Genomic DNA, 13,336 nt, shown 5'->3' on the forward strand with positions numbered 1-13,336 from the left:
AATACACACATGCATGCGTGTGCACACACACACACACACACACATTGTGCACATCCCCTACAGGAGGGGGCAGCACTGATGCACACACACACACACACACACACACACACATATGTATTGTGCTGGTCTCATTCCCTCCAGCAGGGGGCAGCAGGGACACACACTCCTGCCAGTGTAATATTTCTTAGCAATTTCCTCCTTTTTGCAGCCCACAGCTATTACTGGGTCCGGGACCTCGCTGTGGGTGGGTCCTTCTTCACCATCAATGGCCTCATCTACCTCATCTCCCACCTCTGCAGGGTCTCCCTGATTACAGGTAATACGCCTCTATCCCGATATAACACGAATTTGGCTATAACGCAGTAAAGCAGCGCTCCGGGGGGCGGCGCTGTGCACGCCGGCAGAGCAAAGCAAGTTCGGTATAACGTGGTTTCACCTATAACGCAGTAAGATTTTTTGGCTCCCGAGGGGTAGAGGTGTCTCTCATATTGCCCCACCCCTGCCCCACCTCTTCCCGCCCCCTTTACCGGGTGTGCCGCTTCCTTGCTCCTCTCCTTACCCCCCAGCCTCCTGCATGCCACGGAACAGCTGATGATAGCAGTTGGGAGGCGCGGGAAGGGAGAGGGAGGCGCCGATCTGCGAGGCTTGCTGGCGGGTGGGAGGCGCTTAGGGAGTTGAGGGGGAGCTGTAGGGGGGGCTGCCAGTGGGTGCTCAGCACCCACCATTTTTTCCCCATGGGTGCTCCAGCCCCAGAGCAACCATGGAGTCGGCGCCTATGCTGGCAGTGGAGTGGGGACTAGTGAGTTAGAGCTGGGGGGCTGGGCACCAGGATTCCTGGGTTCCATCCCCAGATCTGGGAGGGAGGTGGGGATTAGTGGGTTAGAGCAGGGGAGGGTGGAAGCCAGGACTCCTGGCTTCTAGTCCCCTCGCTGGGCAGGTCACTGGCCATGGCTATGCCTCAGTTTCCCCTCTGCAGGCTTGTGGTGTTGTCATTTCACATGGGCAAAAGTCTCGGCCACCCTCCCATAATGGCAGAGTCCAGGGATGGGTAAACACTGTTCTTATTATCCTGCAAACCCCTTGTTCGGCACGACTAGCTCATCACTTTAGTGGTATCGGCACCATCTTGCTGCCAGTGCACTGATGTTATCTACGGCTTCCTCTCTGCTTGTTGGCGTAGCGGTTTCACTCATTTCCCCCAACCTGTTTTCCGTCATCGCTGATGACACTTTCCCCCCCATGGTGCGGTGACCCAAAAACCTCGTGATGCCAGCTGACAGAGGGATCCCCTGGGTTCACCAAAGAACCTCACGTAAGTTATCTAGTGAAGGCCTGTGCCGCATTGGTCATTGTAACCATTGTGACACACGTGTATGGAAAACATGGAGAGAGTTATGTAGCTATGCTGAATATGATGTTCTCTGGGTCACTCAAAAGTAATCCGCATGTTCAGTGGCCAGCACATCCCTCGGCCCGCGCCGCTTCCAGCAGCTCCCATTGGCCCGGAGCAGTGATCTGCGGCCAGAGGGAGCTGCGATCGGCCGGACCTGCGGACCTGGCAGGTAAACAAACCGTCCCGGCCCGCCAGGGGTTTTCCCTACACAAGCGGAGACCCCTGTTTGAGAAACCCTGATCTATCCCAACAGGGCACTGTGTTATGCTATGTTACTAATAAAGCCAAAAGCCATTATTGGCTAGTGCATGCCATTGTTGCTGTTTTAATAATGTTGTGCATGTTGTATTGCTGCTAATGTAAAAAACCAATGGTGACCCTGGCCACCGGATCGGAGGGAGGGTGGAAACCTAAATGGTGACCCCTCCCAACAAAATGTTGCTTCGGGATCAAGGGGGGGACTGTCACACCCCAGGGCCCCTCCCCATAGGCAGGGCCTCCCAGAGGATTCAGGGGGTCTTCGGCAGTGGGGGTCCTTCCGCTCCAGGTCTTCAGGGCACTTTGGCAGCGGGTCCTGGAACAAGTGAAGGACCCGCCGCTGAACTTCCGCTGAAGACCCGGAGCGGAAGGAGCCCTCGCCGCTGGATTGTCGCCGAAGACCCGGAGCGGAAGGAGCCCTCGCCGCTGGATTGTCGCCGAAGACCCGGAGCGGAAGGAGCCCTCGCCGCTGGATTGTCGCCGAAGACCCGGAGCGGAAGGAGCCCTCGCCGCTGGATTGTCGCCGAAGACCCGGAGCGGAAGGAGCCCTCGCCGCTGGATTGTCGCCGAAGACCCGGAGCGGAAGGAGCCCTCGCCGCTGGATTGTCGCCGAAGACCCGGAGCGGAAGGAGCCCTCGCCGCTGGATTGTCGCCGAAGACCCGGAGCGGAAGGAGCCCTCGCCGCTGGATTGTCGCCAAAGACCCGGAGCGGAAGGAGCCCTCGCCGCTGGATTGTCGCCGAAGACCCGGAGCGGAAGGAGCCCTCGCCGCTGAATTGTCGCCGAAGACCCGGAATGGAAGGAGCCCTCGCCGCTGGATTGTCGCCAAAGACCCAGAGCGGAAGGAGCCCTCGCCGCTGAATTGTCGCCGAAGACCCGGAATGGAAGGAGCCCTCGCCGCTGGATTGTCGCCAAAGACCCGGAGCAGAAGAAGCTCTGGGTCTTCAGCAGCGGGTCCTTCACTAGATCCAGGTGTGTTTGGCGGCAATGAAGGACCTGCTGTTGAAGACCCACCAAAAACTCCCATGGGGGCCCCTGAAAACTCTCATGGGGGCCCCTGCGGGGCCCGGGGCCTGGGGCAAATTGCCCCACTTGCCCCCCCCCGGCGGCCCTGCCCGTAGGGAGTCGCCCAGGAAGGTAAATCAGCACCGTATATTGCTAACGCAGTGGCAAGCGGAGGTTTAAAGGGGCGTAAGAGGAGAGTGAACGTTTCCTTTGTAGGTCCGAGAGGCCGAAGGAAAAGCAAAGAAGGGGTAAACTCAAGCCCGCAGCAGGCGAACGCAGGCCAGAAATAAAACGCTGGCGGCCGCCCAAGGTCACTGCCCACAGCCAAGAAAAACGAGGGCCTCATAAAAACAAAAAATAATTCTCAGCTAAACAGACCCAAAGCTGTAAATAACCCAAACCTGTAAAGTCCCAAACCAAAAAAAAACCCCAGTCTCCGAAGCTGGAATGTTCTGGAAAACCGGGGAGGCCGCAGCAAGCCGTAAACAAAGCACCGGGATAGAGGGCCCCAAACAAAAACACCCCCCGAAACGCCCCAAACTTAAAATCCTCCTGAAAGCTAAAGCCCCTTGGCGAACCCGGCGAACCCGGCAGAGTCTCAAAGGCCCTGGGCCCCGTCCGCCTTCCCCTTCTTTTCTCCTAACCTGGCCAAGCCTGGGGAGTGCGTCTAGAAGTGCCGAGTGGGTAGGGCCTGGGGCATTAACGCTGCCTCTCCTGCCCCAGTAACGTACGAACAGCCCCAGCGCTCTCCGCTGGCGCGCGGGTCCCGTCATCTCCGCCCCAAAACAAGCCCGCGGCGCCAGCCTAAGCAACTGACCGTCCAGGCAGATTAGGAACAAAAATTGTCACACTGGCTTCTATTGCAGCTCCGGGAGGGGAGTAGGGACCAGTGGTTAGAGCAGAGGGCTGGGAGCCAGGACTCCTGGGTTCCAATCTGATTCTGAGGCATCCCACACTTCAGTGCAGGGCCTGAGCTTGGTGATCTCGCAAGGCCCCTCCCAGCCCTACATTTCTATTCATCTGTAAACGTGGGGCAGGGCTGTCCTCAGCCTACCCAAGCAAACCAGGGTGAGGGAGGTCAGTGAACCTACGGGAAGTGACGGAGCTGAGTCAGTGCTGGCCCCAGGGCAGCACTAGGGGGCGCTGTGCTGCTGGACGTTGGGTGGGAGGCTCAGGAGGGGGCGCTTTCCCCTCGCAATCCGCATCGGCCCCAGGGGATGCATGATGCAGGGAGCAGGCGGGTGACTCAGCACCCTGGGGGCTCTTTCCCAGCCTTCCTGCTGCAATCACACAACTCAACAGGAAGCCAGGACTCCTGGGTTCTCTCCCCAGCTCTGAGAGGGGCGGAAAAGGGGTCTAGTGAGTTAGAGCTGGGGTCCGGGGCTGGGAGCCAGGACACCTGGATTCTACTGCCGATTGGGGGGGAGTGGGTCTAGTGGTTAGAGCAGGGGGGGCTGGGAGCCAGCACAACTGGATTCTACTGCCGGTTCTGGGAGTGGGGTCTAGGGGTTAGAGCCGGGGGGGCGGGGAGCCAGGACACCTGGATTCTAATGCCGGTTCAGGGGAATGGGGTCTAGTGGTTAGAGCAGGGGCGGGGAGCCAGAACGTCTGGGTTCTACTGCCGGTTCAGGGGGGGAGTGGGGTCTAGTGGTTAGAGCGCTGGGAGTCAGGACTTCTGGGTTCTACTGCTGGTTGAGGGGGGAGTGGGGTCTAGTGGTTAGAGGGGGGGGGGCTGGGAGTCAGGACTTCTGGGTTCTACTGCTGGTTGAGGGGGGGAGGGGGGTCTAGCGGTTAGAGTGGGGGGGGCTGGGAGTCAGAACTTCTGGGTTCTACTGCCGGTTCGGGGGGGAGTGGTGTCTAGTGGTTAGAGCAGGGGGGGCTGGGAGCCAGGACACCTGGATTCTACTGCCGGTTCTGGGGGGGGAGTGGGATCTAGTGGTTAGAGCAGGGGGGGCTGGGAGCCAGGACACCTGGGTTCTAATGCCGGTTGGGGGGGGAGTGGGGTCTAGTGGTTAGAGCAGGGGGGGCTGGGAGCCAGAACTACTGGGTTCTACTGCCGGTTCGGGGGGGGAGTGGGGTCTAGTGGTTAGAGCGCTGGGAGTCAGGACTTCTGGGTTCTACTGCTGGTTGAGGGGAGTGGGGTCTAGTGGTTAGAGCGGGGGCTGGGAGTCAGGACTTCTGGGTTCTAATGCCAGTTTGGGGAGTGGGGTCTAGTGGTTAGAGCAGAGGGGGCTGGGAGCCAGGACACCTGGGTTCTACTGCCGGTTCATGGGGGGAGTGGGGTCTAGCGGTTAGAGTGGGGGGGGGCAGGGAGTCAGAACTTCTGGGTTCTACTGCCGGTTCGGGGGGGAGTGGGGTCTAGTGGTTAGAGCAGGGGGGGCTGGGAGCCAGGACACCTGGATTCTACTGCCGGTTCTGGGAGTGGGATCTAGTGGTTAGAGCAGGGGGGGCTGGGAGCCAGGACACCTGGATTCTAATGCCGGTTCTGGGGAATGGGGTCTAGTGGTTAGAGCAGGGGGCTGGGAGCCAGAACTTCTGGGTTCTACTGCCGGTTCGGGAGTGGGGTCTAGTGGTTAGGCGCTGGGAGTCAGGACTTCTGGGTTCTACTGCTGGTTCAGGGGGGGAGTGGGGTCTAGTGGTTAGAGCGGGGGGGCTGGGAGACAGGACTTCTGGGTTCTACTGCTGGTTCTGGGGAGTGGGGTCTAGTGGTTAGAGCAGCGGGGGCTGGGAGCCAGGACACCTGGGTTCTAATGCCGGTTGGGGGGGGAGTGGGGTCTAGTGGTTAGAGCAGGGGGGGCTGGGAGCCAGGACACCTGGGTTCTACTGCCGGTTCATGGGGGGAGTGGGGTCTAGCGGTTAGAGCGGGGGGGGCAGGGAGTCAGAACTTCTGGGTTCTACTGCCGGTTCGGGGGGGAGTGGGGTCTAGTGGTTAGAGCGGGGGGGGGGGGCTGGGAGCCAGGACACCTGGGTTCTCTCCCCAGCTCTGAGAGGGGAGGAAAAGGGGTGTAGTGAGTTAAAGCTGGGGTCTGGGGCTGGCAGCCAGGACACCTGGGTTCTCTCCCCAGCTCTGAGAGGGGAGGAAAAGGGGTGTAGTGAGTTAAAGCTGGGGTCTGGGGCTGGCAGCCAGGACTCCTGGGTTCTCTCCCCAGCTCAGGGTGTGGTGCAGATTTTAAGGATTAGGTCAGGCCAGCAGGAATCCAGGATTTCCTTCTATCTCCAGTCTGAGCACGCCTGGCAGGGGGGTTGACAAGGGAACAGACATTCCCTGAAGCACCCAACCCGGGCTGAGGACTGAGGCGGGCGTGGGTGGAATAGCCAGGTGCAGAGTCTCGTTCTGGAACATCCGTGGGCCCGGCACGCCAGGGACTCTCCCGCCAGAGCGTGTCAGCCAGGGCTCCTCGGTTCCCCAGAGAAGGAGTCTCAGCTTAACAGTTACAGACGCAAATGTTCCCCGGTGGCCTTATGACAAGGGGCCTCCCTTCTCTCTTCATCTCTGTGCAGCAAGATCGGGGGTTGCTGAGGGCTCCAAACAGCGGCAGGAAACACCCCTGGCGAATGTAGGTGAGTTCTGCTCATTAGTACTAGCAGTAATATTGGGAGGAGGGCTGGGGTGGGGGTGCTAGGAAAACAAGCCCTTATTTTTGAAATACCACGTTGGCAGAGAGGCCTGAGATCTCTGAGAGAAACCTCTTTAATAGGATCATTTCCCATGAGCTGGGGAGGGGAGCACAGGGCTGGGCTAGCAGGGGGGCTGCGGGTCAGGAGTGAGGGGCACTGGCAGAATAGGGGCAGGGCTGGGTTGGTGGGGGCTGCGGGTCAGGAGTGAGGGGCACCGGCAGGGCTGGGCTGGCAGAGGGCAGCGGTTTAGGAGTGAGGGGCACTGGCAGGGCTGGGGGGGCAGGGCAGGGCTAGCAGGGGCTGCGGGTCGGGAGTGAGGGGCACCGGCAGGATGGGGGGGCAGGGCTGGGCTAGGAGGGGCTGCGGGTCGGGAGTGAGGGGCACCGGCAGGATGGCGGGGGCAGGGCTGGGCTAGCAGGGGCTGTGGGTCGGGAGTGATGGGCACCGGCAGGGCTGGGGGGGCAGGGCTGGGCTAGCGGGGGCTGTGGGTCGGGAGTGAGGGGCACCGGCAGGGATTGCGGGGCAGGGCTGGGCTAGCAGGGGCTGTGGGTCGGGAGTGAGGGGCACCGGCAGGATGGGGGTGGCAGGGCTGGGCTAGGGGGCTGCGGGTCGGGAGTGAGGGGCACCAGCAGGATAGTGGGGGCAGGGCTGGGCTACTGGGGGCTGTGGGTTGGGAGTGAGGGGCACTGGCAGGATGGGGGTGGCAGGGCTGGGCTAGGAGGGGCTGCGGGTCAGGAGTGAGGGGCACCGGCAGGATGGGGATGGCATGGCTGGGCTAGGATGGGCTGCGGGTCGGGAGTGAGGGGCACCGGCAGGATGTGGGGGGCAGGGCTGGGCTAGGAGGGGCTGCGGGTCGGGAGTGAGGGGCACCGGCAGGATGGCGGGGGCAGAGCTGGGTTAGCAGGGCTGTGGGTCGGGCGTGAGGGGCAGAGGCGTGTGGAAGCTCTTGGAGCCGTCCAGTTTTTCTCTCGCAGAGGGCTCCGGGGACCTTATCAGCCCCCAGCACCCATCCTGCGCTGTCATCTTTTCCCTGCGGGTGTCGGGAACGGGGCGGGGAGAGGAGGAATGACAGAGTCTCCAGAAACCACTTCTTCCAGCCCTGGGCACTTCAAGGTGTGTCCCCACCCGACCCTTCCCTCCCCGGGAGCCTACGGGATCGGCTGGGGGGATCCTGCCAACCCGCCTGGCTGCTCCTCGGCCCAGCCCCGTGCTGTGGGGCCCCATTACTCAGCGGCTCCAGTCCAGACGTGCCGAGCTTCCAGCCAGCCCCCACCGGGCCATGGAGGGACTGGGTTAGGAGAGGACAGGACACGCCCGCCTGGATTGGAGGCCACCCAGTGGGGTACGTTGGGTCAGGAGTGAGGGGCAGCGGCAGAGCTGGGCTGGCAGGGGGCTGCGGGTCGGGAGTGAGGGGCACCGGCAGAGCTGGGCTGGCAGGGGGCTGCGGGTCATGAGTGAGGGGCACTGGCAGAGTTGGGGGGCGGAGCCCAGGGCTGGGATAGAAGGGGGCTGCATGGCAGGATTGAGGGTCATTGGCAGATCTGTGGGTCTTTCTTTCTTTCTGGAAAATGCACTTTCTGTTTCTAATCTATCTTCCCGTACAAACCTCCTGTGTTCTTCCATCTATCCATCAGTCTATCCCAGTGGCTCCCAAGCTGGGGTTCAGGAACCCCTGGGGGTTTGTGAAATGTTACAGGGGGTTCTCGGACAAAAATTCCCTAATGGCGGCCAGAGCTGTCCCTAGGGACCCCAGGCAGCTTGGGGCCAGCAGCCCGGAGCCCCTGGACTTCCAAGAGCTAAGCAGATCAAAGTGAGCATATCTATCACACTGAGGAGATTAAAACTTCAAGACTCCTTAGAAGAAATGGAAAGGGAGGTGGATATTTTTTGCTGTTTTAAAAATTAATTAGGCAGCGAGTGTTGTTTTAAAAATTATGATAAAGACCAAGTTTAAGGTTTGTTTTAACATACATTGGTTGCCTGGACTGCTCAAGACCTGAATGCTTGTGTAGGAGGAACTCTTTGAGTTGGCTTCTTAAATCCCTTCCTGCTGTTTCACATCTGAGGACTGGTCTACACTACGGGGGAAAATCGATCTAAGATACGCAACTTCAGCTACGTGAATAACGTAGCTGAAGTCGAAGTATCTTATATCGAATTACCTACCGTCCTCACGGCGCGGGATCGATGTCCGCAGCTCCCCATGTCGACTCCGCTACCGCCGTTCGGGTTGGTGGAGTTCCAGAGTCGACAGGAGCGCGTTCGGGGATCGATATATCGCGTCTACGCCGATACGGCGGGTAGTGAAGACGTACCCTGACACTCCCTGATGAAACACAGGAGCCTTGTCTTGTAACAGGCTTATTCAAAGTGATACAAGCTACGAAAGGGAGATCTTGGAAGAGTGTTGCTGTTTTCGTAATGTAATAAAAATGCTGTCATGATAAATAATAATTAATAATAAATAGTGTGTAATAAGCATGACCTAAAAACAAATGTTATGTTTCCAAGCTCACTTTTTATAATTTATACTCAGGTAAAGGAGAAAATCCCTGGAAATATTCACTTCACTTTCAGGAAGGGGTTCGTGAGACTTGACATGTTAGTGAAAGGGGTTCACAGGTTGTTAAAGTTTGGGAACCACTGGTCTATCCCCATAAACACCTGTCTCTCTGTCTTGCCATCCATCCATCCATCCATCCATCCATCCATCCATCCCCATACACTCTCTCGCTCTCTCTCCCCATACATCCCTTCTATCTAATCTATCTATCTACCTATCTATCTATCACTAGATGTCACCCCCTCTGTTATATCTCAGCCCTTCTAACCTCATCTCCTCCCTCCCCCACAGGGAAACCTGTCCTGGCCCCGCGCCCGATGCCACCATGAACAGCTGCCTGCACACCTCCAGCAACGTCACCCTCCTGACGTCCTCGGTCTCCAGTGTGACCGGGATAGTTTTCCTCCTCCTGGCCGCTCTGATCGGGCTGCCGGGCAACCTCTTCGTGGTGTGGAGCATCCTGTGGAAGATGAAGCCCAGCTGCCGTTCGGTCACCTGCCTGCTGGTCCTCAACCTGGCCATGGCCGATGGGGCCGTCCTCCTGCTCACGCCCTTCTTCATCCTTTTCCTCACTTTCAAGACCTGGCTCTTTGGCCCCGTCGTCTGCAAAGGCGTCTACTACCTCTGTTGTGTCAACATGTATGCCAGCATCTTCATCATCACGCTCATGAGCGTGGACCGGTGCTTGGCCGTCAGCCGGCCCTACCTCTCCCAAGCCATCCGCAAGAAGCGCCTGGTGGTCAAGATCTTGGCCGCCATCTGGGCAGTGGCCATCTTGTTGGCCGTCCCGGCCTTCGTGTATCGCCAACTCCTGTCAGACCCGTCCGGGCGGTGGCAGATCTGCGAGCCGTGCCACGCCACGCCGGGCCTGGCTGTCTTCCACTTCACCATGGAGACGGTGGTGGCCTTTGTGGTGCCCTTTGCAGTCATTGTGGGCTGCTACTCCGCCATCTTGGTGCGGCTGCGGGGGCGGCGGTGGCACCGCCGGGGAGCACGGACGGGGAAGCTCATCGCCGCCGTGGTGCTTTGCTTCGCCGCCCTCTGGGTGCCCTACCATGTGGTCAACGTGCTGCAGGTGGCCTCCAACATGGCCTCGGGGAGGACGGCGGAGAGCCTGGGCCACGCGTGGAAGGCTGGCCGGGCGGGGGCCACCGCCCTGGCCTTCCTCAGCAGCAGCATTAACCCCGTCCTCTACGTCTTCGCCGCCGGGGACCTGATCAAGACCTCAGGGGCCAAGTTCATTGCCCAGTTCTTCGAGGGGGCCTCCGGGGAGGTGCACAAGAAGTCGCCCTCCCAGAGGGACCTAGACAAGGACACAGTGGCAGGAGAGGGCGTGGAGCTAAGGCAGCTTCAGGCAGGTGGGGAGGGGACCAAGCAGGACGGGGCCATGCACCAGTTGACACCCCCTGGACAGGGTCCATACCAAGCTGCATCCCCTTAGCCCTCACTGATGCAGTACCACTTGTTCACTGCCCTTGTGGGTGCTTTCCCTTTAAGAGTGGAGTTTCTCTCTGCCAGACATGGTTTCTCATGGATACTTGCTCTTTAAGAGCAGCGTTTTACTGTCAGACTCACGCTCATGGACACTTTCCCTTTAAGAGCAGGTCCTCATGGACACCTCCCCTTTAATTTGCTCTTAAAGAAGAGTTTCTCACTGCCAAACATTTCTCACTGCCAGATTCTGGGCCTTGTGGATTCTTCCCCTTTAAGAGCAGAGTTTCTCACTGCCAGACTTTGGTCCTCCTGGACACTACCCCTTTAATTTGCTCTTAAAGAGGAATTTTTCATTGCCAAACATTTCTCTCTGCCAGATTCTGGTCCTCATAGGTGTTTCCCCTTTAATTTGCTCTTAAAGGGGAATTTCTTACTGCCAAACACTGCTGCCTTACCTTCTTGTGCCCCTCCTATGTCATGGGACACGCCCTTCACAGGTGCAGTTTATCCCTGCCAGACTCCATCCAGCATGGAGACTTGCCCTTTAAGGGTGGAATTTCTCACTGCCAGACTTTGATCCTCAGGGAAACGTCCCCTTTAAGGATACTGTTTCTCACTGCCAGAGTCCAAATTTCAGGGTCACTTCCCCTTCAAAGGGCATTTAAAGGGGAATGTCTTCATGCTGGACTCCCATTCCCATGTTGTATTAATGGGAGCACACTGCTGCCCCCTTGTGGGCATTTCGATTCCAGCTCCTAGACTAGAAAGACAGGAACTGCCCTGCTCCCAGGGCCCACACCGCTGGCCCTTGCCCCATGGACTCATGCGGTTACCAGCTGTAGGTGCTGTGAATACAGAGCAGCACCCATTCCGCCTCATCCCACTGGCAGTGCCGAAGACATGCCAGGGCCAGCTCCTCACCTGATGTAATACAAAGGTTGTTATTTGGGTAGCACTACCCAGTCTATGTTCCTGGGGTCTCTCCCCGGCTCTGAGAGGGCAGTGGGGTCTAGTGGTTAGAGCAGTGGGGGCTGGGCGCCAGGATTCCTGGGTTCTATCCCCGGCGCGGGGAGGGGAGTGGGTTAGAATACTGGGGAGGCTGGGCATCAGGACTCCTGGGTTCCATCCCTGGCTCTGCCCCTGATCTGCCATGAGTCCTTAGGCAAGAAACATGCTCTCTCTGTGCCTCAGTTTCTCCTCCCATCCCTTGTCTACTTAGTGTGTAAATAAGGCAGAGGTTGGCTGTCGTTCTGAGTCTGAGCAACACCCGACACAAAGGAGGGCCCCCGATCTCGGCCAGGGTCTGTGCAGCACCTGACACAACAGGGAGGCCTGATCTGACTCAGGTTTCTGCTGATAGTACTAAAAATACCATCCTTTGAATTCACGGCCTGATACCATCTTGTCTCTGAACCGCAAGGCAACAAGATCTTTGCTCAGAAACACCCGCCTGAGGCGATGGGTTGAGGGTTACATACCATCAGACTCATTTTTTGGTCAGTAGCTCTGCAGATAAATCAGTCGTTGGTGTAACAACAGCCCATGACTATGCTACATGGAACTAGTTGCAATAAACCACTTCACAGGTGTGGAAAATTCATCTGACACCCAGAGTTCCTGTTCAACCTCAGGAAGTCGTGAAAAGCTTTCAAACGTTTATTAGTTGGGTTGGGTCCATGAAAGGGGGATTCAGTCCCTGCCTCTGGGAGAGGAGCGGGGGTCTAGTGGGTTGGGGGGGGGGGGGACTGGAAGCCAGGACTCCTGGGTTCTATTGTGGCTCAGGGAGGTCTAGTGATTAGAGCTTGGGGGACTGGGAACCAGGACTCCTGGGTTCTATCCTGGCTTGCTTGTGGAGTTGGGGGTGGGGGAGGCTGGGAGTCAGGACTCTGGGGTCCAATCTGCTTTTGAGGCATCACAGACTTGAATGCAGGGGCTGGATTTGGTGACCTCTCAAGAGCCCTCCCCGCCCCACATTTCTACGCTTTTAGAAGTGTGCAGGGCTGGGCTTTCCTCAGCCCACACCAGCACACCGGGTGAAGTAGGTCACTGAGAGCTAAGGGAAGTGACAGAGCTGATGCAGCTGAAGAAGTGGGTTTTTAACCCACAAAAGCTTATGCCCCCAAAAATCTGTTAGGCTTTAAGGTGCCACCGGATGCCTCGTTGAGCTGATTCAGAGCTCACAGTCAGTGTTAACCCCAGTGCGTTGCTAGGGGGCGCTGTGCTGCAGGTAGCAGGCTTGGGGGCTCAGTAGGGGGCGCCCTCCCCCCACAATCAGTGTGGCTCTAGGGGGCACTGTGCTGCGGGGAGTGGGGAATCAGTAGGGGGCGCTCTCCCCTGGCAGTCAGTGCTGACCCATGTGCGGCACTAGAGGGTGCTGTGCTGTGGGGAGCAGGATTGGGGGCTCAGTAGGGGGCGCCCTCCCCCACAATCAGTGTGGCAACAGGGGGCACTGTGCTGCGGGGAGTGGGGAATCAGTAGGGGGCGCTCTCCCCTGGCAGTCAGTGCTGACCCCTGTGGGGCACTAGGGGGCGCTGTGCTGTGGGGAGTGGGGGATCAGTACGGGGCGCTCTCTCCTGGCAGTCAGTGCTGACCCCTGTGCGGCACTAGGGGGCGCTGTGCTGCAGGGAGCAGGATTGGGGGCTCAGTAGGGGGCGCCCTCCCCCCACAATCAGTGTGGAACTAGGGGGCACTGTGCTGCGGGGAGTGGGGAATCAGTAGGGGGCGCTCTCCCCTGGCAGTCAGTGCTGACCCCTGTGGGGCACCAGGGGGTGCTGTGCTGTGGGGAGGGGGGGCTCAGTAGGGGGCGCTCTCCCCTGGCAGTCAGTGCTGACCCCTGTGCGGCAGTAGGGGGCGCTGTGCTGTGGGGAGTGGGGGCGCAGTAGGGGGCGCTCTCCCCTGGCAGTCAGTGCTGATCCCTGTGCGGCACTAGAGGGCGCTGTGCTGTGGGGAGTGGGGGCTCTCCCCCCACAGTCATTGCAGGGTGTGTGACTCAACACAAGACATGATCATCATGTGGGGACCTGTTCTCCAGCATCAGGGCTGGGGTCACTTCACTCCCCGATCCAG

The 13,336-nt window shown here is 59.1% G+C and overlaps 1 protein-coding gene across 2 annotated transcripts; it reads left to right on the top strand.

Moving 5' to 3' along the window:
* The first annotated feature begins 299 nt into the window (after positions 1 to 299).
* On the top strand, positions 300 to 11,287 carry LTB4R2 (leukotriene B4 receptor 2). Of its 2 annotated transcripts, XM_039498898.1 has the most exons (4): positions 300 to 316; positions 1,181 to 1,312; positions 6,157 to 6,216; positions 9,128 to 11,287. In XM_039498898.1, exon 4 carries the CDS (start codon positions 9,162 to 9,164, stop codon positions 10,275 to 10,277), a length of 1,116 nt encoding a protein of 371 aa, XP_039354832.1. In that variant the 5' UTR covers positions 300 to 316; positions 1,181 to 1,312; positions 6,157 to 6,216; positions 9,128 to 9,161; the 3' UTR covers positions 10,278 to 11,287. The 2 variants fall into 2 exon arrangements, with proteins under 2 accessions (XP_039354832.1, XP_039354834.1); XM_039498900.1 differs by lacking the exons at positions 300 to 316; positions 1,181 to 1,312 and having other exon boundaries at positions 5,983 to 6,216.
* Positions 11,288 to 13,336: the final 2,049 nt, after the last annotated feature.

This window comes from Mauremys reevesii, linkage group 13 (assembly GCF_016161935.1).
Source record: "Mauremys reevesii isolate NIE-2019 linkage group 13, ASM1616193v1, whole genome shotgun sequence".
Lineage (NCBI taxonomy): Eukaryota > Metazoa > Chordata > Testudines > Geoemydidae > Mauremys > Mauremys reevesii.